The sequence below is a fragment of the Plectropomus leopardus genome, chromosome 13 (genome assembly GCF_026936395.1).
Source record: "Plectropomus leopardus strain MGB_pleo_1.0 chromosome 13, ASM2693639v1, whole genome shotgun sequence".
NCBI classification, from domain to species: Eukaryota; Metazoa; Chordata; class Actinopteri; order Perciformes; family Serranidae; genus Plectropomus; species Plectropomus leopardus.
In genome coordinates, this window is record NC_142188.1 from 33,001,972 (window position 1) to 33,022,785 (window position 20,814).

Below are 20,814 nucleotides of genomic sequence, written 5' to 3' on the forward strand. Positions count from 1 at the left end.
GTTGGCCTATTATCCACACAATGTGCTTAAATGTACCTGAAGTTTGTTTAAGATGGAGCTTTTTAATTTTAGATAATGCTGGAAAGTTTAATAAATCATATGCTTATAACACTCCAACATACCATGGTCAAATGAAACTGTGTCAGTGAACTATGAGGGCAAAAAACAAACCACAAAAAAAGCAAAATATTTGTTCATTAATCGTAATCAAATTAAAATGTTGATATTGATCGTGATCGTGATATTGATTTTAGGTATGAGGTTTGGACCTTTGCTGGGAGGAAATTTTAGTAACTGGACCTCTTTGAATTTTAGTAGAATAGGTCCTCCAGTAGGTGATACCTGTTCTACAGTATATTTGTCATGTTCAATGTCTGACAGAAAATAAATATTTAAACCAAAATTAACCTTATGATATCTTCATATATCAGGAGTAAAAGGGAACCTTTAAGCTTAACAGAAATATTGATTTGATGTATATCGTTATATATACATCGATATTGGCTGATATGAAAAAAATTTATTGTGATAAATTTTTCCATATCGCCCAGCCCTATTCACACATTTGTGGCCGAGACTATCGTACAAGGTGTCACCTGCTCCTCAGTAACCATTCATACAAACTAACACTCTGATGGCACAGCATCTGGAGCAATTTGGGGTTCAATATCTTGCCCAAGGACACTTTAACATGTTGACTGGAGGAGCCTGGGATCAAACCGCTGATCTTCTGATTAGAGGACAACTCACTCTACCTCTGAACCACAGTGCTTGCTTTGCATCCAGTGATACAGCCCAACCTATGGCGTTTGAGTATTATTAACTTACAGAAACATTATCTTCAATAGTCTACCTTCCACTTTCTCTTTCAACCCCTCGATCACTCTCTCTCTCACACACAGGGTGGCATCAAATCCTACCAAAGTCGAAGCATATTTGGGTGGTTCATTAGCATTTCTGAATATAATTGATTACTATTACCCCTTGTCGAAGGTTGCATCTTGCCGAAGCTTTAATTATTCATGGATATATTATCACTGAACCTTTAAGGCTCCAGACAAAAATGGTATTCAGGACAGACCAGTGTTGGTTTGAGGCTGATGCTGGATGACTGGGTACTGCTGACATATCTTTGGATTGGACCTGCACAGTTACTTACTTATTTGTTACATTTAATTATCATTAAGGTGTTAGAATCACAAATGCTACAGAACATGACATTAACGTAATGTATATGCTTTAAAAATTATGATGTAAAGATGGATGGTGGACGTATGGATGTAATCCTGCTGTCTCTAGTTTGTAATTAAGGAACTAATTGCGAATCCCCCAGTGAACTCACAGGAGCTATTTGTCATACTAATTAAATAACAAGGCATATCTAGTAGCAACTTGGTAAGATACATCACTTTACACGAGGGTGCATAAAATCACTAACTAATGAATAATGAACAAGCCGTTACTTCTTGTTCACATACACGTGATCAAAGTGCTCAGTATGCTGATTTATAATTATTTTTGGGCTAATCAGTACCTGAATCATTAATGTAGTATCTCCCAGTGTTGCAATTCACTAGTATATGCTTATTGATGATTTATTAAATATCAGAATGTTCCTGATTCATCCCTCGCTCATTCTTTAGTAACTCACTCAGTTTAGTTTTCTCAGCAGTGGACGCTCAGTACCTTTTAACAATGTTGGAAAAAGTTGATATATTGTGTTAGTTGACTATAACTGGACTTTCAAAATAAACAAGTGGGTTCAATGGAAATCAGACTAAATTGAATTTCTCACAGTCCAACTAACACACACAGATTCTGCGATTAGAGGTTGATTGACTGGCAAAGGCATTCTGCACGTGCTGCAATCCCCGCACTGCGTTTTGGCCCTAAGTCGAACAGCATAAATTCATAGAAAACAAAAGCCGGGGGAAAAAAAGAGGAAGAAGAAGGGAGGAAAACAAAACAAGACAAAGGTACCAAGAAAAGTGCAGATTACGTATGACATGCACAGCACTGTCAAGTTATCCATGTTGTCACTGTTCAACAAGCAACCTGTTTGTCACTTGCTAACTTTTTTGGTATGTGATGTAATAGATCAACTGGAAGAGGATCCAATAGCAACTGGCTGAAAGAGGGCATATTTCCACCTGCCATGGAGGAGTCAGAAATGCTTCAGTCAGTACATGGATTCTGGTGCTTGTACACTGGGACAAGAACAGCAGTCCAATTAAATGAGCTAATCAAGCTGTAGCTGTAGTTCCACTTAACTGTGCATGGAAAATCACTGACTGTAATATTTCAACCTACTGATGGTATGAATACCAAAAAGGAGAGACTGTCCGACAGTGGGCCCTGTCATCCCCATTTACATGCACTGACTTTTCACCAGAGTGACCATCTAGAACGGGCAGAAACACTGAGACAACCTACTAAGACATGAAAGCCAATCCTAACCCTAAACAAGCTTGACTGGGTAAAGGGATGAGAGAGAAATGATGGAGAGAGGAGGAAGGGTAGAGGGAGGAGGGGAGATGGCAGATGGCTGCACATTGGAATGCAGAGCAGGAATGATGGAGGGAGAGAGAGGTGTAACCAAGGTAGTAAATTGAAGAAAGGGGGGTTAGAGGGGGAAGGGGGATGATATTCAATAGAAAAATTGCAATGTGAAAAATTCTATAGAAGAAATGTTTCAGTGAAAACTGTTTTCTTTGTGTCCTGTGGAGTATCCAGAGAAAGAGAGGGAAATGTCACTGTTTATCGTTTAAGACTGAGCATCACAAACTAAATTCAGCTCTGCACTGTGGTAGAGGCAGAAATGTCAAAGGATAAATTTTGGTTGGAATGAAAATCAGGTTGATGATATTTCAGATGTTTAACAATGTTAGAATTTCACGTTGTGTGGATGTTAACATTTTGACATTCTCCATACCTTACAACTAAATGTCATTATTCTGCACCAAGATGTTGTTGGCATGAGATATTTGGAGGACGTTGGATTTTGGTTACTCAACAACACAACTTAAAACCAACAAAATAACAACGTCATCTGTTGCCAGTATTCTTTGGTATATTGATGTTGGCCTTAGACATTGTCCTGTCATTTAATTTTGGTCACCTGATTTTACAACCTAAATACAACCAAATATAAATATTTGATTAAGTTTGAGACCAGCTGGGTTGAATGTGCTTTTCAACCTTTAGAGCAGCTGCCAATGTCATCATAATTCACTACAAAGTGCAAGTCAGTTTAAGTGATGTAATCAACCACTTCCGTAAACCATCAGTTACATTATTGTTCTGTAGTTCTGTAGTGCAGATTTTACAGTATACTAAAATGAATGGAACCTCATGGATGACGAACTGAAAAAAATATTAGGTAATATAAAGCACAAACAATTGGTATTAACAAAATGCAAAAAAAAACCAAAAAAACCCCAAAAAAACATGCAAAATACTGGTCACCTAAGGTATTTTTAGTCATGTTCCATTATGGTCCAAATCATTCTATACGTTTCTATGAGCAGTTAAGTAAAGCTACAGTTATAGCTTGTTGAGGTCATTTAATTGGACTACTGTCCTTGTCCCAGTATACAAGCAGCGGGGTAGAATGGACATTTGTATATCTGACTTCACCACAGTAGGTGGAGATATGCCCCCTTTCAGCTAGTTGCTATTGGACCTTCTTCATTTTAACCTATTATGTCACATACCAAACAAGCTAATTTGCTGCATGTCTAACAGTGAAAATATGGATATATTTTTACCGCTGCAGATTTTGTACATACTCTACCCTTTACTTTTGACTTTTGTCTTGTTTTGTTTTCTAACCTTCTTTTGTTTTTCCCAGCTTTCCTCTACAAATTCATACCATTCGACTTACGGGTCAAAGCCTGGCATGGCAACTAGGAGAATGCGCAGAACACCTCGACCAGTTCAGGTCTGATTGAGGCATACCTATACATGAAAGAGTGAATCAACCCCCAACTGCATTATCAAGATGTGTTGGTCCACCTTTGAGAAATTCCATTTAGTGCTATTTCAGTCAGACTAACATGTTTACATTTATTTAAAAGTCCAGTTTTAGTCTGCCTAACAATAATTCGACTGTTTCCAACATCATGTACTGACTGTCCTTGATTGGCATTTGCTACCTATCCAGGACATCATTCGGGAGAAAACACCAATATACTGACATGAATTATGCTTTTTATTTTCAGTGTAAAAATATGTTTTTCATAAGCCCACACTGGTGGCGCTCTGTGCATGAGTAAAGGAGCAGAGAGGAGAGAAGGAGAGTATGGAGCAGAGGGGGAAGGGTGTTTGCCCCCCTGCAGGGCTGCTGATGGATGCAGTGCTCCTGGGGTTAAGGGGAGGGCAGCCAGGCCCTGAGCCAGGGTACAGAGTGGCAGCTACCTGCCGCTCATCAGACACTCAAACACACACACACAGTGTAGAAGATGCTAATGGGAGGGAGGGAAGGAAACAGAGAAACAAACCATGTGACAACACGAAGCCTGTCAGAGGAGCAGATGAAGTGACTTCAGCATGTGATGCAGACAAAGCAGAGCCTCATTCACAGCTCCACTCTGTCTTTAACACTGTCATATTACACCATCAAGGCCACTGGAGCATCACTCAGGCCAAACTTAGCCTTTTGAAACCTGGGGCGACATTGTTATTCTTGTGCTGCTTTTTTTATGTCATTCACAAGTATTATACCTTGGAACGGAAGCATATTGGTGCAATTTTCTTTTAAAAACACAGGAAAAGGGCAATAAAGGCAAGAAATGGTCCACAAACTGCAAGTTGAAAAGTGGAAATTGAATGTATTTTATTTTATTTTATAAAGCTTGGAAAAATATCTCTGGAAAAAAAACTAATTACAGAATTCTTTCAGTTTTAAGCACTTTTTGCATGTCTTGTTTGCCTTCTTTGTTTGTTGTTGTTGTTTATTTGTTTTGTGTTGTTTTTTGTTTGCCTGATTTGTTTTTTTACTCACTTTCAGTTTGCAGGTGATTTTCTTATATTGTTTGTTTAATTCGGGGTCATTTTCTCTTTAAGTTGCTATTTGCCTTCTTCCTAGGTTTTTTTTAAGAAATCAAGCCAATTTGCTCAGGTTTCAAAGGGTTAACTAGCCTCTCTGGAGCGCCCACTGGTGGCTTCTTCCTGTATGACCGGTTGACAGTGAAACTGTCTCTGGTGGGCTGTTTGAGTGTGACATTCACTTCTGTCTGTCAAGATGTATCACGGCCAATATGAACATATTCATTCATAACTCCACATACTTTAAAGTGACCCTAAAGAAACTCTTTAATTTGACTCCCAGTCTGCTGTCTTGCATCTTCTGCGTCCCTTTGCTCTCCAAAAAGCGGAGAGGGAGTCCTTAGTGGAGCACATCAGGCCTCCGCAGCTAATTTAATGATGCCTTAAATTTATTAATCAGCTCGTGCTGAGTTTCTGTGGCCTTGATGTGGCCGATACTGCGGTCTAATTAATGGCCAAACAATCAATAAGTGATAATGATCACGCTCAGAGGCCATTCGCTATAATAAAAGGGCGCGGTTTGCGGATAATTAATGTGGCGCAAAAAAAACAAAACGGGCCTATTTCATGTCAAGCTGCGGAGGTGTGAATGTCCCACTTGTCCACGCTGCTGTCTGCTCCATCTTAATGCATTCATGTCTCACCCTGTCATCCTCAACAGCTCTGCTCTGCAGTATCCAAAAAAACTGAATCCAGTCTTTAAAAGCCTGTTTGTCTCTCCTTAACCTCTCTCTTTATCAAATGAAGGGAGGGGGTGTTTTAAAAACGCTAATCGCCTGTAATCCTTTTAATATGTCTCACACTTTGCTCTGTCAATACACAAAGCTGAGCAGCTCATCCCCAAACTGGAGGAGCGGAGGAGAGGAGGCAGGAGGGTCATCGGGTTACCACTCCTCACAAACACATCTGATGAGGAGAGGGAGTCATTTTTTGATTTTTCCACAGACCTGTGTTGCGCGCGGGGCATGCCCAGGCTCCTCCTCGCCTCCTCTCTTCTCCCCCCCACCAAGTGTGGACCGCTCCTCAGGTACAGAGATGTTTTAGAAATCGCGGAGGGGGGGTCAGGGGAAGGAGGGGAGGGAGGGGAGAGTGGGGCTGGGGCTTTTGTTCTGCAGAAAAAGGGGGCTTGTTCTTAGCAGATCAGCCTGCCATTTTTAACCGGGGGTGTGCGAGCGCCGATCGAGAGGCTTGACACGGGAGCGCTGTGGGATGGGAGCAGAGAGAGGAGAGAAGGAGCGTCCAGCCTGCAGTCCTGCCACAGCCGAGCGGAGCAGCAGCAGCAGCAGCGAGACACCGACACGCCACTGAGTCTCCTCCACACACCTGAAGGCCGCAGAGGATTACAAAGCACCGGGAGTAGCCTGACAGCAACTTTTTTTTAACAGGAGAAGAAAACCTTGCAGCGCTTTTCTCTGACGCACAGCTCCGCTTCTGCAAGTGCACTTATTGCGCAGCCTTGTGACAGAAACAGATCTTAATTAATGTGAATGAAAAATCATAATTAGTCATTGCCATTTTTTGAGCTTGGCCTGTTCTGGACATTTATTTGGGGAATGTGCGTGCCGTGCGCCCATGAGCCTCTCTGACTTTTTTTTTTCTTGTGGATTTCGATAAAATTTTTGGACTCTGGTTTGTAACCCGCTGGACTCTGGAGGGACCCTCCTCAGAATTTACTGGAAGATCGTTTTACATTTATCCAAAATGCGACCCATCCCATCCAGACTCAGCTATCTGTGAGTGCTTCTCCTCCACGTCCTCTTTTTACGCAGTTATTCCTCCTCCACGCCAGTAACTTTACGCATGTTATTCTCTCTCTCTCTCTCTGCAGGTGTCTACACTTATTCGCGTTTTGCTACTATGCTCAGGTATGTCCCTGCTTTCATTTACTTTCATATGCATGTTTTAGAGTGTTCCGTTTTTGTTTTATTATGAAGCATATGGCAGTCGGAGCTCGCGATGCGCGGCGCAGTAACAGCGCGAGGAGGAAAGGTGAAGGATCATCATAACATTATGTGATACAACAATATCGGATGGCTCCCACGGTGCGCCGGACAGCGGGGGCGCGCGGCCTGCTGGCAGGTTGCTGATGAACATACCGGCCCTGGCACGGGACGCGTGGGCACAGACGGGGCATCGGGGCATCGGGAAATGCTTGCGAGTCTTGTGAAAAATGTCGTGGGGTTTAAAAGTGACCTGGGCCAATGTTTCCATCAGCAGCAGTCATTCCATCACAGCGAAGCGCGGCGGAGACAGACATCCAAGTGAATTGAAATACTGACTTTTTTCTTTTTTTTTTTTTTTTTTGCTTAAAGTTAAAGCTCTGTTAGCTGATTTATCCAACGTGTTTGTGCGATGTGGCGCGCATTCTCCTGTACGCACAACCTGTAATCACACCGCGCGTCTGTTTTGGAAGCTGTTAATTTGATTTGGCAGCAGTTTTCCTGGAACTTGTTACACTTGTCACTCTGGGAAAAACAACAACAAGCTGTTGTTGCGTTTGGAAATCTTTCCTCTGTGTTTAGGAGCCTCAGTCATTTCCTACAGTGACCCAAAGACACACAATTGGCTTCTCTGCTCCTGTTTTTTTTTCTTTCTTTTTGTTTTTTAATTATTAGCCTATTTAACTCTGGTTATTTTTGCGCGATTTATGTGCGTAAATTAACACATAAAATAAAGACAGGTGTACACATACTGATGATTGTGATGACATCTAATTTCTGACAGGTAACCAATCAGTCCCCGCCTAATTTCACGCAGCATGTAAGCGAGCAGAGCAAAGTGACGGACCGCGTGAGCCGCCGGTTGATCCGGATCTACCAGCTGTACAGCCGGACCAGCGGCAAGCACGTGCAGGTCCTGCCCAACAAGAAGATCAACGCCATGGCCGACGATGGAGATGTGCACGGTAAGAGAAGCCCTGCAATTTAATACGAACACCGAGACCCTCTGTGGGAGCCAAAAACCCTCCTGTGAAACCCGCCGGGGTCATCCCAATGTTTGAGTTTATTTCGCTTTTTTCCCCCTTTTTTGTGGAGTTTACAATACTATATATTTTTGGTGTTGAAACTGCAAAGAAATGATAATCTGGATTTATTTCAAGTATTGTTTATTTTTCCCTTTATACCTCTTGACCCAAACATAAATCTTTAATTGTCCTTTCAGCCTCGGAAATATCATGTTTTCTGCGCTGGACTGAATTTCGGTATACAATTCAAATTAAAAAAAAGAAAAGAAAAAAATCTGCCCTTATTAGATTTTGATCTGGCCTTGCAAATTTACACAATCTTGCAATTCAATTTATTATTATTATTATTATTATTATTATTATTATTATTATTATTATTATTATTATTATTATCATTATTATTATTATTTCACACTAGTTTTAAAACATATTTTTCGAGATTTATTTTGACATCTACATTTCTTTTTTGACCAAAATCATTCCCAGTATTTTTTGTTAACATGGCTCAAGGCCAGTATTCTAACACAATTAGCCCTTTAAAACCTGAGCATGTTTCTTTCAAAAACATGAGGAGAAAAACTTAGAGCGGAAAAAAAGCAAAATCAAATCGACAAGGAATTGACTTGGGGGAAAAAAGTTCTTAAAAAATAATAATTTTCTGAAATATTTTTAAAATGAATTATTAAGATAATAATAGGTGTAGTTTTGGAACATTTTCCCTTGTTTTTAAAAATGATTGTCTAAATCTATTAATTTATTACAATAGCCAGAACACTTCTTAACAAGTTGCTCATTTCCTTTTCCCCTCAAAACAAAACAAGCCAATTTGCTTGTGGCTCAAATGTTTAAATACTTCAGATTTAGATTTTTCCCCCCGTTCACTCAGGCATTCAAATTTGTCTATTTCTGGCATGTTTCAAGATGATGAAATTTCCAGACAAAAGTGAAACGCTCTTATCATCAACATTATCTTGAAGCCTTTTAAGCAAACTGTTGAATTGCTCTTCTTTGCACCATTTGTGCTCCTTCCCTGTGCTGCTGGAGCAACTCCGAGTGCAGAGAAACTGTCCACTGGATTGTAGATGGTGCTGGAGGTGATCCTCCAGAGATCCCGCAGATCTGGAAGAGCCATTAGAAGTCATCCTACTTCTACCTTCCGAACATTTCCTGCATAGCTCCCCTCTCCCCTCCTCCACCCCCACCTTCAACCCCGCTCCGTCCAGCCTGAACCGAACGGGCCTTGCCGAGCTTTGCAGCCACTCTGGCCTACAAATTTTTGTTGTATATGGGAACTCCACTGAAAAAAATCTGTAGATAATGTTGTGTTTTCTGCAAATGGGATCAAATGTTGCAGGATGTAATTGTATGCACATAAAAAAAGCGTGCAAGCAGGTTCATACTGGAGTCATTCTCTATGAAATGAGAAAGTGTGAAAGAGAGAATGTGTGCGTGTGTGTCTCCCACGACTGTCTCTGACTCTGCCTGTCACTCAGCTCACCACAGCTCTAACTCTCAGACGTGTAGTGGTTAGTCAGTGGGTGTGTGACCTCAGTAACCCTGTGGTCGACGCCATGGAACCATTTTTATGAGACAATGTGGATTAAAAAATGGTTTTTATAAGAGGTCATCTGCTCTTGGCTTTGAATGTTCTGGAGAAATATCTATGAGAACTTCAAATCACCGCAGTGTACACACACACACACACTGAATGAACTGACGATGAAACTCATCTGTCATTCTGCAAAAAGTCAAATAATAATTGTTTTTTATCTTGCTGAAAAGCAACATCACATAAAGTCATGCTCTGCGAACTGTCTATATGTCCTGTGTCTTTCAGTATGTTTCTGGATATAGAGATAAATGTGGAGCTTTATGTGTGAGGTCAATGCAGATTTATTTGAAAAGGAATTCTTGATGAGCCTGCCAGGGTTGCCTCTTTAGCTTTCAAAGAATCAAAAGACACGTGGTTTTATCATTTTGCAAGAATTTCAGCTTGCATAAATCCCCAGGAATGGTCCCAAAGGTTTTGTGTGTGTGTGTGTGTGTGTTTGTGTGTGTGTGTGTGTGTGTGTGTGTGTGTGTGTGTGTGTGTGTGTGTGTGTGTGGAAAGAGAGTTTGCATGCTTGGAAGCACACTCAAGCTTTTCTGCGTGTGTTGTCGATGCTTTTATGTCCGCTCACACATGCATTCGCACTGAAAAGTCAATCATTCAGCTTTGAATGTTTTCGGAATATTTCAGACCCAAAAAGACACGTTAATATTTTTTTAACAACCCCCCTGTTCTCAGCTATTGTTGCTAAAAACAAAACTCTTTCTGTTTCATTTATTTAGCTAAACTCATTGTGGAGACGGACACATTTGGGAGCCGAGTGCGCATCAAGGGAGCTGAGACAGGCTTCTACATCTGCATGAACAAGAGGGGAAAGCTCATCGGCAAGGTGAGGAGAAAAGCTGGTCTGAAGCAGAAACAATGAGAGGTTAGAGGAGGATTTTGAGTTTGTCCTGGGGGCTTTTTGTAAAGGAAAACCTCAAGGCAAATTTCTGAGAGCAGAAAATCAAAATCACTCATTTGTCCTCAGTGTGTCACTCTGGGACTCCGTGTTGGCATCTATGAGTGCATTTTGCGAGATGTGAAAAAATAAGGTATAGAAGCTCTATAGAAATCTGAAGATGCATCTAAGAATAGAAGGTTTGTGTGAATACAGGTCAGGTTCACAGTATCAGTATATGAACACCATTCTGAATGAGCCTGGACTATTTTCATGGTGTGTTCAGTTAGATATCACTGCACAGCATAGGAAAACATGAATCTCTCATAAAATAGTTCCAAAAGTTACCTAAGATACACACTAATTAGTTTAAGTAATACCATTGGTTCTATTCTATATTTTTCTGATATCAACGAATCCCATTGAATGGCTGCAACCAACCCCAAAACAACCAGCTCTTCACAAAAATAATCTCAAACAAAGTCACTATTTACTTCCATCTGTCCATCTGTTAAAAACTGGGGTGATCAGCACTTTTAGGAAATTACTAAACCTTTTTTTATCAATGTAAATTTTTAAAAAATTTACATCTTCAGAAGGAACCAATGGGCTCAGAGCTGAGAGCCATCAACAGGCCAAAACATAAAAGTCTTTACAAGGAATTTGTTAAGAATAAGAAGATTACAGCGCACACACACACACACAAACACAAACACACACGTGTTTATGTATATATTCCAACCTGCAGACTGTATCTTGAGATAAAATTTAATGTGACGCAACACAACGCAGTGCAACATAACACATCTTAATGTAACGCATAACTCACAACGTGCAAAATGAAACTTTCAACACAACGCACAACACAATGCGCAATGCAATCAAGTGTTATGTACGGTAATCTAATGTGTTGGGTAAGGTGGTCTTTATCAAGTACACAGTGTGTTTTTGGGATAATTATATATGTGGTGTGTTAATTAGAGTTTCTAGGCTGGGGTTTAGTTAGTTAGTGTCCTGGATGTTTATTCGTTGCTGTTCTGTGAGTGTGTAGGTGTGTGTTATCTCAGTGCCCCTCTCTCACTGTGACGGCTAATAAACAGAGCTGCCAGCCTCCCTTACCCCCCCCCTCCCCAAACACACGCACTCCCCTCCACCCACCAAGCACCCTGCCTCGTACACCATCTGCCCCGAGCTACCGGCCCAGTCACAGCCTGCCCCAGCCCCAGTGTGTGTGTGTTTGTGTGTGTGTGAAGAGAAAGAATGAACAGAGAGTGTGTCTTTTGGGTGTACGATGACTATTTTTAACACACTGCTTGTTACAGTAGGCTCGTGCTGCGTCCAAGTCCAGTGAAAGCTGTTTGAGCTGACCTTACTGTACAGTCGGTGGATCGTGTTTTTCACTCGGTGATATCAGCGACTGGAGGTCACACTTCAGCCAGCTGTGCACTGTCACTGCACACCACTGGGGAGGAGTATTTAAGGATCTATTGATTCAATTGAAGAAGAGCTGCTCGGTTAAATTTAACCACAGTGCAACAGGAGATCAAACCAGAGGTGAAAGTGACACTTGGGGGCTGATTAAGGCTTTATGGCTGGAGGATCCGTCCTGCAGCTACTGACCCGCAAGGGCTGCTGGATGTTTGCTAAGGGGGGAGAAGAGTCATCGCTTACTGTCATCCCCCTCTCTCTGATCTGTAATGACTGTAGCATATGCCGCATGTATGAGGGGAGGGCTCTGTGTGTGTGTGTGTGTGTGTGTGTGTGTGTGTGTGTGTGTGTGTGTGTGTGTGTGCAGGGGACAGGCTGCACAGGGAAGCCTTTATACATCTGATATTTGCCATCTGTAAATCTTCTCTGAACATTCCCACTAACTGTGTTTCTGCGTTTTTGTCTTTCTGCAGAAGAACGGACAAGGCCGCGACTGTATCTTCACAGAGATCGTTCTTGAAAACAACTACACGGCGCTGAGGAACGCCCGCTATGAGGGCTGGTACATGGCCTTCACCCGCCGTGGGAGGCCACGGAAAGGTTCGCGTACGCGCCAGCACCAGCGCGAGGTCCATTTCATGAAGAGGCTGCCGAAGGGGCAGCAGCCCGCCCACTCCAGCCACCACCGCCCCTTTGACTTCATCCACTACCCTTTCAGTCAAAGGACTAAACGCACACGCTACTCATCAGAGCGCTGAGAAGGGGAGCGAGAGGAAAGACAGAAAGAAAGAGGAGAAACTGACAGACTGACCAAATTCCCAGCAGCCGGCACACTCCTCCGCTCTCCTGCAAAACCTCTAAAGACATTTTTATACTGAGCATTACTATATCTTAATATGTAGGTTGTTTTCTATTTTTCTCAAAAAAAAGCTGTACATAGACAAAAACATGAGAATTTATTTTTGTACTCCAGACTTAGTACTGACCTGTGTGTTTGTAGATGCACATCACTAACTGTCTGACTTATCGAGACTCTTAGTAGAGTGCACTGTGTTGTTGTTTTTTATTTCATTTGACCAGTGGAGTCTGTTTTTGGACTCTCGCCTGCTGCTCAAGGAGACTTGAAGGGCCCTGATTGACCGCACTGCCAGGAACGCTGCATTCACACACACAAACTGTCACACACTGTGCGTTGGGTAAACGTTGCAGAAGCGTGTGGCGGTAACACTGCAGTGTTTTAAGCATCCTGACTGGGATGGTTCTGTGTCGCTCTCACACAGTGATGGAACAATGTGGCAGCTACATTTGATAATCACAGGTTCTGACTGTAATATTGATGTGTACAAAATGCAGTGTGTAAGGCACCCGACACGCCTGCTCCCCCTCACCCTCTTGTGTTCTCGTTGCCCACTGAATGTTTGTTTTTATACATATATAAATATATTTTTATTTGAGGATGTGTAAAATAATTTTAAGGATGGAATATTTATTTAAAATGTGTAATAAATGTACATTAAATACTGATATTAAACTCTTGTTTGGTACATACGTGCTTTGGGCCCATTTGTGAAACCTTGAAAAGACACACAGCAGTTTGCTGAGGAGTGTAATCTTCTGTGCATACGTACTGAGCTGTGTGTTAATACTTCTGAGCTCAGTCTGATAGCACCTGTACCACACCTGTAAGACACGTGACTTACCTATGCTCTCAGATTATCATAATTAAGTTAAATAATACGTTGAAGGTACATCCAGGACAACACGATGTCAGTACCAGTTATATTTGACATAAACAGTAACAGTTGTCTGACCACGGACAATCTCATCTTAAAGAGCAAATTGGATTCAGTACAACATGTTTAACCCTTGATGCATGTTTGGTGCATTTTACATGCCTTTCATTGTTCACTTTTTGCTAATTTTGGCTGTTTTAATGCAAATTTTGGCAAGATTGAGTATCTTTGTTCAATCTTGGAATTTCCAGCTCAGCTCCTACAATAAGTCCTACAATAAGTCTAAGGAAACTAAATTCGTACATTGATACCGTTAAGTGCAAAAATGTGCCATTGAAACCCACTAAAATTTTTGATCCCACAGCCATCAAAGCATATACAGTAAACATGAATTATATTATTTCTGGGTGCATTCTGGGCTTTTACCTTGGAATTCGTCATTTATACTATTTTCCATCTGATGATGCCTTTTTTTAATTTATTTTTTGGCATATGGAGAAAATACATGCTATTTCCACAAGGTGCATTGTCTCAATCAACGCTGCTAATCAATGAATTGAATGAATTGACATCCTGACAGAAACCTTCTTTTTTTATTAATAAATATTTCGTATTTATGATTAGGGCTGATGTTGGTTAAAAAAACAATAAACTCAATAAAAGAAGAAATCATGTTAATGTCTAATATTTTTTATGGCCTGATGTTGAAAAGTGCATTTTGTGTACAGAACAATAAGAATGTAAGTATTTGGCACTGCACAAAAAATAATGTATAAAAAAAAAAACCAATGTCACTGCTAATTATTGACATACCCTAGACTGTGATAATCATCATATTAATTATCTACTTAGCAAGTAGCATTAGCATTAGCATGAAGTTTATTGAAAATACTTAAATTTTTGTGGGTTTTTTTTAATCTGAAACATAGTGGCATCATGACAAAAACCTGGCATTTAAAGGGTTAACATTCCAACAATTAACAAATATTTGACATTGATGATTAGGACAGGTGTGAGTAAAAAAAAAAAAAGTGGTGAACGTAGAAAATCATATTAATGTATATTTTTTCTACCTTGATTTTAAAAAGCGCATTTTATCAGCAGTGCGATAAGTGTGTGTAATATCAAAGTGGGCCCTAAGGGTTAATGTTAAGTGGTGCTCATTTATGTACACAAATCACTCATCTCAAGGCAAAAATGAGTTAATTTGTTCATTGTATGTGTTGGCGCCATAGATGGTATATAAATATAGATGACATGTCCTCACTTAACTCCACTGTACAGAAATGAAGCCCAAATATCCTGGATACGGCTCCATTCACTAACATAGAGGGGCGTGCTTTATGACTTATACTGCAGTCAGACACCAGGGGGTGATCCAGATGTTTTGGCTTTACTGTTAGGGAGCTGTTATGTCATCCCTACAGTCTAAAGAGTAGACGCGAAGTCTGATGTGCACCTCTCTAAAAGCTTCATTACAAGTTGTTGCAATGCAGACCTGTTTATTTTCTAAAGCCTCATTTCCACTGCACAATAAACCCGGTAACACCCGCTAAGATCTGGCTCTTTAATGCTATGGGAATGCGTACGATTGGCATTCACACCAGGGTCAAATGACTCTGCAGTAGACATGGCCTCCGATTAGCATTGATGGGAATGCAACACCTGGGTAAACAAGCTAATTTCAGCTGTTGGCGAGATACAATGATGCGCCTTCAGTCATTATTGTTCATGTCCACCAAAGCAGCTAAAACACCAATCCAAATACAGAGATAAATAACATGAAGAAAGCACTGAAAAGTTTTCTAAGACATCTGTTCCTGCTGCTGTCTACTGTTCACCTGTTCTCTTGCCTGTTCGTGAGGTCACACCAACTCACCAAAAAGACAACGCACACACGGACGCATGCACGCACACACACATGCCAGCAGACAGAAAGTTGCCCTCCAGTGGTAAATGTGGCAGTGAGACATTCAGACATTTAGCGGGTTTACCCCTGTTTAAAAAACTTGCGTGCACCTGCTGATTGTGGTGGGAATGAGGTATAAGCTGACAACCAAGCTGTAAACTGGAGACAAAGCTTTTGTTAACTTTTATTTTACAGATTAGAAGCAATCAATGGTGAAGTTGATAGCCCCATTTACACTGCAGGAATATCAAGCTGTTATGTCACCTTCACATTTTTTATAAAATGTCCAATCATGGAAAGGAGGGGCAGAGTTGTCTCAGCTCTAAGTCATGAACGGAGGTAGTCACAGCCCCGAAACAAGGTCTGTGCAAAATGTAAAGCTGGAAAGGCATGACCATGGGCATGAGGTTTTTACAATGTGAGTATGCAACCCACTGCGGGAGATTTAAAAAATAGCTGTTACCTCTGCAGCTAATTAATTAATTAAGTGAAGCTTTATAGCAGAGTTTCAGGAGCAGGACCACACCTCTACCGCACCTCAACCGCGCCTCTTCCGGCTTAAATATCCTCCTAACCCGATCTCCCCCTTTCGTTCTCGTTATTCTGCACGAGCGCGTACCGACACACCACGTAGCGTTTCGCTCTCAGTCGGCTGCGGTTCGCTCACTCACCCCTATTATGGATTCTGTCTCTCTGTCCCCATCGGATGACAACCTTCGGTCGAAGCCGTGACGATGGCCCTCGCCGTCTCCATCTGGCCGTGCAGGCGTCCTCAGGGTCCGACGCCGACAACTTCTCTGTCGCATCCGTGCCGGAGACGCCGACTTCGGCAGTGCAACCGGCCGCCGGCCCCTCGGTTGCCTCCATGGTCCATGTTCCACCCGGCTCCTCTCTGCTCACCATCCAGATGTACGGCTTGGCCGATGGTTCCTCTGCATCTCCTGGTCCGCCACCCTCAGCGGAAAGAAGAGGACGCGGTCGCCCCCGTGCAGCCCTGCGCCGCTGCGGTTCTCCTACTCCATCGCAGCGGAGGATGGTGACGGCCTCCCGCCGTTGTCTCGACTCTGCCGGCTCGTCGGCCCGATGTCGAGCGATGAGCGCTGGAGCGCCGTGTGGACATCACAAAGCAAATCCCAAGATGACCCTCTGTTTGCATCTGAATCCGGCCAGGTGGTTACCGGCTTCCGGTTCCACCAACATTTCCATCAGGTCCCGTGTCAGGCATCTCTCCCATGAATTACTCCGGACATTCTTTCAGAATCGGAGCTGCCACCTCGGCTTCCCGCAGCGGTATACCGGAACACTTTATTCAGATCATGGGCAGATGGTCCTCCCAAGCTTATCACCGTTACATCCGTTCCGACCTAAGAGATCTCAAATCGGCTTTTTCCTCTCTCATATAATGCACGCTTTTGGGGATCTGTCGTGCCCGGGAGCCACGGCGGATTCCCACCGAAGCTTCCCCACACCGCACTCAACCATCCATTCCAATAATCCAACATCAATGTTTATACCAAATCTACATTCACGTCAATAAATTGTTAAAATTAATTCCGATTGAGGTGTGGTCCTTGCTAGTGAAAAACAACAACAACAGTGGCCGTAATTGTCTGCAAACTGGGAAAACAATGAGGTTCAGGAGCTCCTTACCCTCCAAGCAGAGGACGAGATCGGCCTCCATATAACAGACACTGGAGCAGAATGATGCTGCCATTGGTTGGTTCTGTGTAAAAATGCAGGGACGGTATATGCGCTGTGGCCCTATAGTGCAACCTCTGTGTTAAAAAAATAAATAAATAAAATAGAAAAATAAAAAAAGACCTCACACAATAGCATTTTAAGTCTTGTGTCTGATTTAGAATGGTGTCACATAAGTACAGGACAGGCCGCTAGTCAGAAGGCAAATATTTGCAATGTGAAATGTCATTGTGCTAATAATGTAAGCATGTTGCATTTGTGGGAAAAAAAACGTGCATTGTGTTTTGTCTGTGCATCTTCCGAGTTATAAGTTATAAGTTATAAGGACAGATTTGTGTATTTGTGTTTTTGATGTGTTTTAGATAATTTAATTTAACAAAATTTCACAGAAACCCCATTGCCAACTATGGATATGTAACTGCAAAGCAACCAAACAAATGCTCCAAATGGCCCGGCCACTTGCCTACCTACGCACTTTACTTGATCATATGGCGGACATTTCTTTAGAGACAAATGCACGTTTCAAATATTGAGGGGGGCATGTCCCCCACATATACTCCCATGATGTACACCTATGGTCTTACATTAAGTGCGTCTTCCCTAGAAAAGTGAATTAAAAAAAACTTTGCGTCTAATGGCTTATTTCTTGCTCTAAAATGTAGGGGTTTAGGGCTTAAAGAGATACTTTTAAATTTGTTTGTAAACATTTTTATACTGAGCATTACTATATCTTAATATGTAGGTTGTTTTCTATTTTTCTCAAAAAAAAGCTGTACATAGACAAAAACATGAGAATTTATTTTTGTACTCCAGACTTAGTACTGACCTGTGTGTTTGTAGATGCACATCACTAACTGTCTGACTTATCGAGACTCTTAGTAGAGTGCACTGTGTTGTTGTTTTTTATTTCATTTGACCAGTGGAGTCTGTTTTTGGACTCTCGCCTGCTGCTCAAGGGAGACTTGAAGGGCCCTGATTGACCGTGACTGCCAGGAACGCTGCATTCACACACAAACTGTCACACACTGTCGTTGGGTAAACGTTGCAGAAGCGTGTGGCGGTAACACTGCAGTGTTTTAAGCATCCTGACTGGGATGGTTCTGTGTCGCTCTCACACAGTGATGGAACAATGTGGCAGCTACATTTGATAATCACAGGTTCTGACTGTAATATTGATGTGTACAAAATGCAGTGTGTAAGGCACCCGACACGCCCGCTCCCCCTCACCCTTACCCTCTTGTGTTCTCGTTGCCCACTGAATGTTTGTTTTTATACATATATAAATATATTTTTATTTGAGGATGTGTAAAATAATTTTAAGGATGGAATATTTATTTAAAATGTGTAATAAATGTACATTAAATACTGATATTAAACTCTTGTTTGGTACATACGTGCTTTGGGCCCATTTGTGAAACCTTGAAAAGACACACAGCAGTTTGCTGAGGAGTGTAATCTTCTGTGCATACGTACTGAGCTGTGTGTTAATACTTCTGAGCTCAGTCTGATAGCACCTGTACCACACCTGTAAGACACGTGACTTACCTATGCTCTCAGATTATCATAATTAAGTTAAATAATACGTTGAAGGTACATCCAGGACAACACGATGTCAGTACCAGTTATATTTGACATAAACAGTAACAGTTGTCTGACCACGGACAATCTCATCTTAAAGTGCAAATTGGATTCAGTACAACATGTTTAACCTTTGATGCATGTTTGGTGCATTTTACATGCCTTTCATTGTTCACCTTTTGCTAATTTTGGCTGTTTTAATGCAAATTTTGGCAAGATTGAGTATCTTCGTTCAATCTTGGAATTTCCAGCTCAGCTCCTACAATAAGTCCTACAATAAGTCTAAGGAAACTAAATTCGTACATTGATACCGTTAAGTGCAAAAATGTGCCATTGAAACCCACTAAAATTTTTGATCCCACAGCCATCAAAGCATATACAGTAAACATGAATTATATTATTTCTGGGTGCATTCTGAGCTTTACCTTAAATTAGTCATTTATACTATTTTCCATCTGATGATGCCTTTTTTTAATTTATTTTTTGGCATATGGAGAAAATACATGCTATTTCCACAAGGTGCATTGTCTCAATCAACGTTGCTAATCAATGAATTGAATGAATTGACATCATGACAGAAACCTTCTTTTTTTATTAAGATATATTTCATATTTATGATTAGGGCTGATGTTGGTTAAAAAAACAATAAACTCAATAAAAGAAGAAATCATGTTAATGTCTAATATTTTTTATGGCCTGATGTTGAAAAGTGCATTTTGTGTACAGAACAATAAGAATGAATGAAATTTGGCACTGCACAAAAAATAATGTATAAAAAAAAACATTGTCACTGCTAATTATTGACATACCCTAGACTGTGATAATCATCATATTAATTATCTACTTAGCAAGTAGCATTAGCATTAGCATGAAGTTCATTGAAAATAATTACATTTTTGTGGGTTTTTTTTTTAATCTGAAACATAGTGGCATCATGACCAAAACCTGGCATTTAAAGGGTTAACATTCCAACAATTAACAAATATTTGACATTGATGATTAGGACAGGTGTGAGTAAAAAAAAAAAAAGTGGTGAACGTGAAAATCATATTAATATTTTTCTACCTTGATTTTAAAAAGCGCATTTTATCAGCAGTGCGATAAGTGTGTGTAATATCAAAGTGGGCCCTAAGGGTTAATGTTAGGTGGTGCTCATTTATGTACACAAATCACTCATCTCAAGGCAAAAATGAGTTCATTTGTTCATTGTATGTGTTGGCTCCATAGATGGTATATAAATATAGATGACATGTCCTCACTTAACTCCACTGTACAGAAATGAAGCCCAAATATCCTGGATACGGCTCCATTCACTAACATAGAGGGGCGTGCTTTATGACTTATACTGCAGTCAGACACCAGGGGTGATCCAGATGTTTTGGCTTTACTGTTAGGGAGCTGTTATGTCATCCCTACAGTCTAAAGAGTAGACGCGAAGTCTGATGTGCACCTCTCTAAAAGCTTCATTACAAGTTGTTGCAATGCAGACCTGTTTATTTTCTAAAGCCTCATTTCCACTGCACAATAAACCCGGTAACACCCGCTAAGATCTGGCTCTTATATGCTATGGGAATGCGTACGATTGGCATTCACACCAGGGTCAGATGAGTCTGCAGTAGACATGGCCTCCGATTAGCATTGATGGGAATGCAACACCTGGGTAAACAAGCTAATTTCAGCTGTTGGCGAGATACAATGATGCGCCTTCAGTCATTATTGTTCATGTCCACCAAAGCAGCTAAAACACCAATCCAAATACAGAGATAAATAACATGAAGAAAGCACTGAAAAGTTTTTCTAAGACATCTGTTCCTGCTGCTGTCTACTGTTCACCTGTTCTCTTGCCTGTTAGTGAGGTCACCAACTCACCAAAAGACAAGCGCACAGACGCATGCACGCACACACACATGCCAGCAGACAGAAAGTTGCCCTCCAGTGGTAAATGTGGCAGTGAGACATTCAGACATT

The 20,814-nt window shown here is 41.2% G+C and overlaps 1 protein-coding gene across 1 annotated transcript; it reads left to right on the forward strand.

Annotated features, from left to right (window-relative positions):
- Window positions 1–6,218: 6,218 nt before the first annotated feature.
- fgf8a (fibroblast growth factor 8a) lies at window positions 6,219–13,814 on the forward strand. The gene is made up of 5 exons (XM_042502285.2): window positions 6,219–6,779; window positions 6,875–6,911; window positions 7,771–7,951; window positions 10,343–10,449; window positions 12,402–13,814. Exons 1-5 carry the CDS (start codon window positions 6,748–6,750, stop codon window positions 12,684–12,686), a joined length of 642 nt encoding a protein of 213 aa, XP_042358219.1. The 5' UTR covers window positions 6,219–6,747; the 3' UTR covers window positions 12,687–13,814.
- Window positions 13,815–20,814: the final 7,000 nt, after the last annotated feature.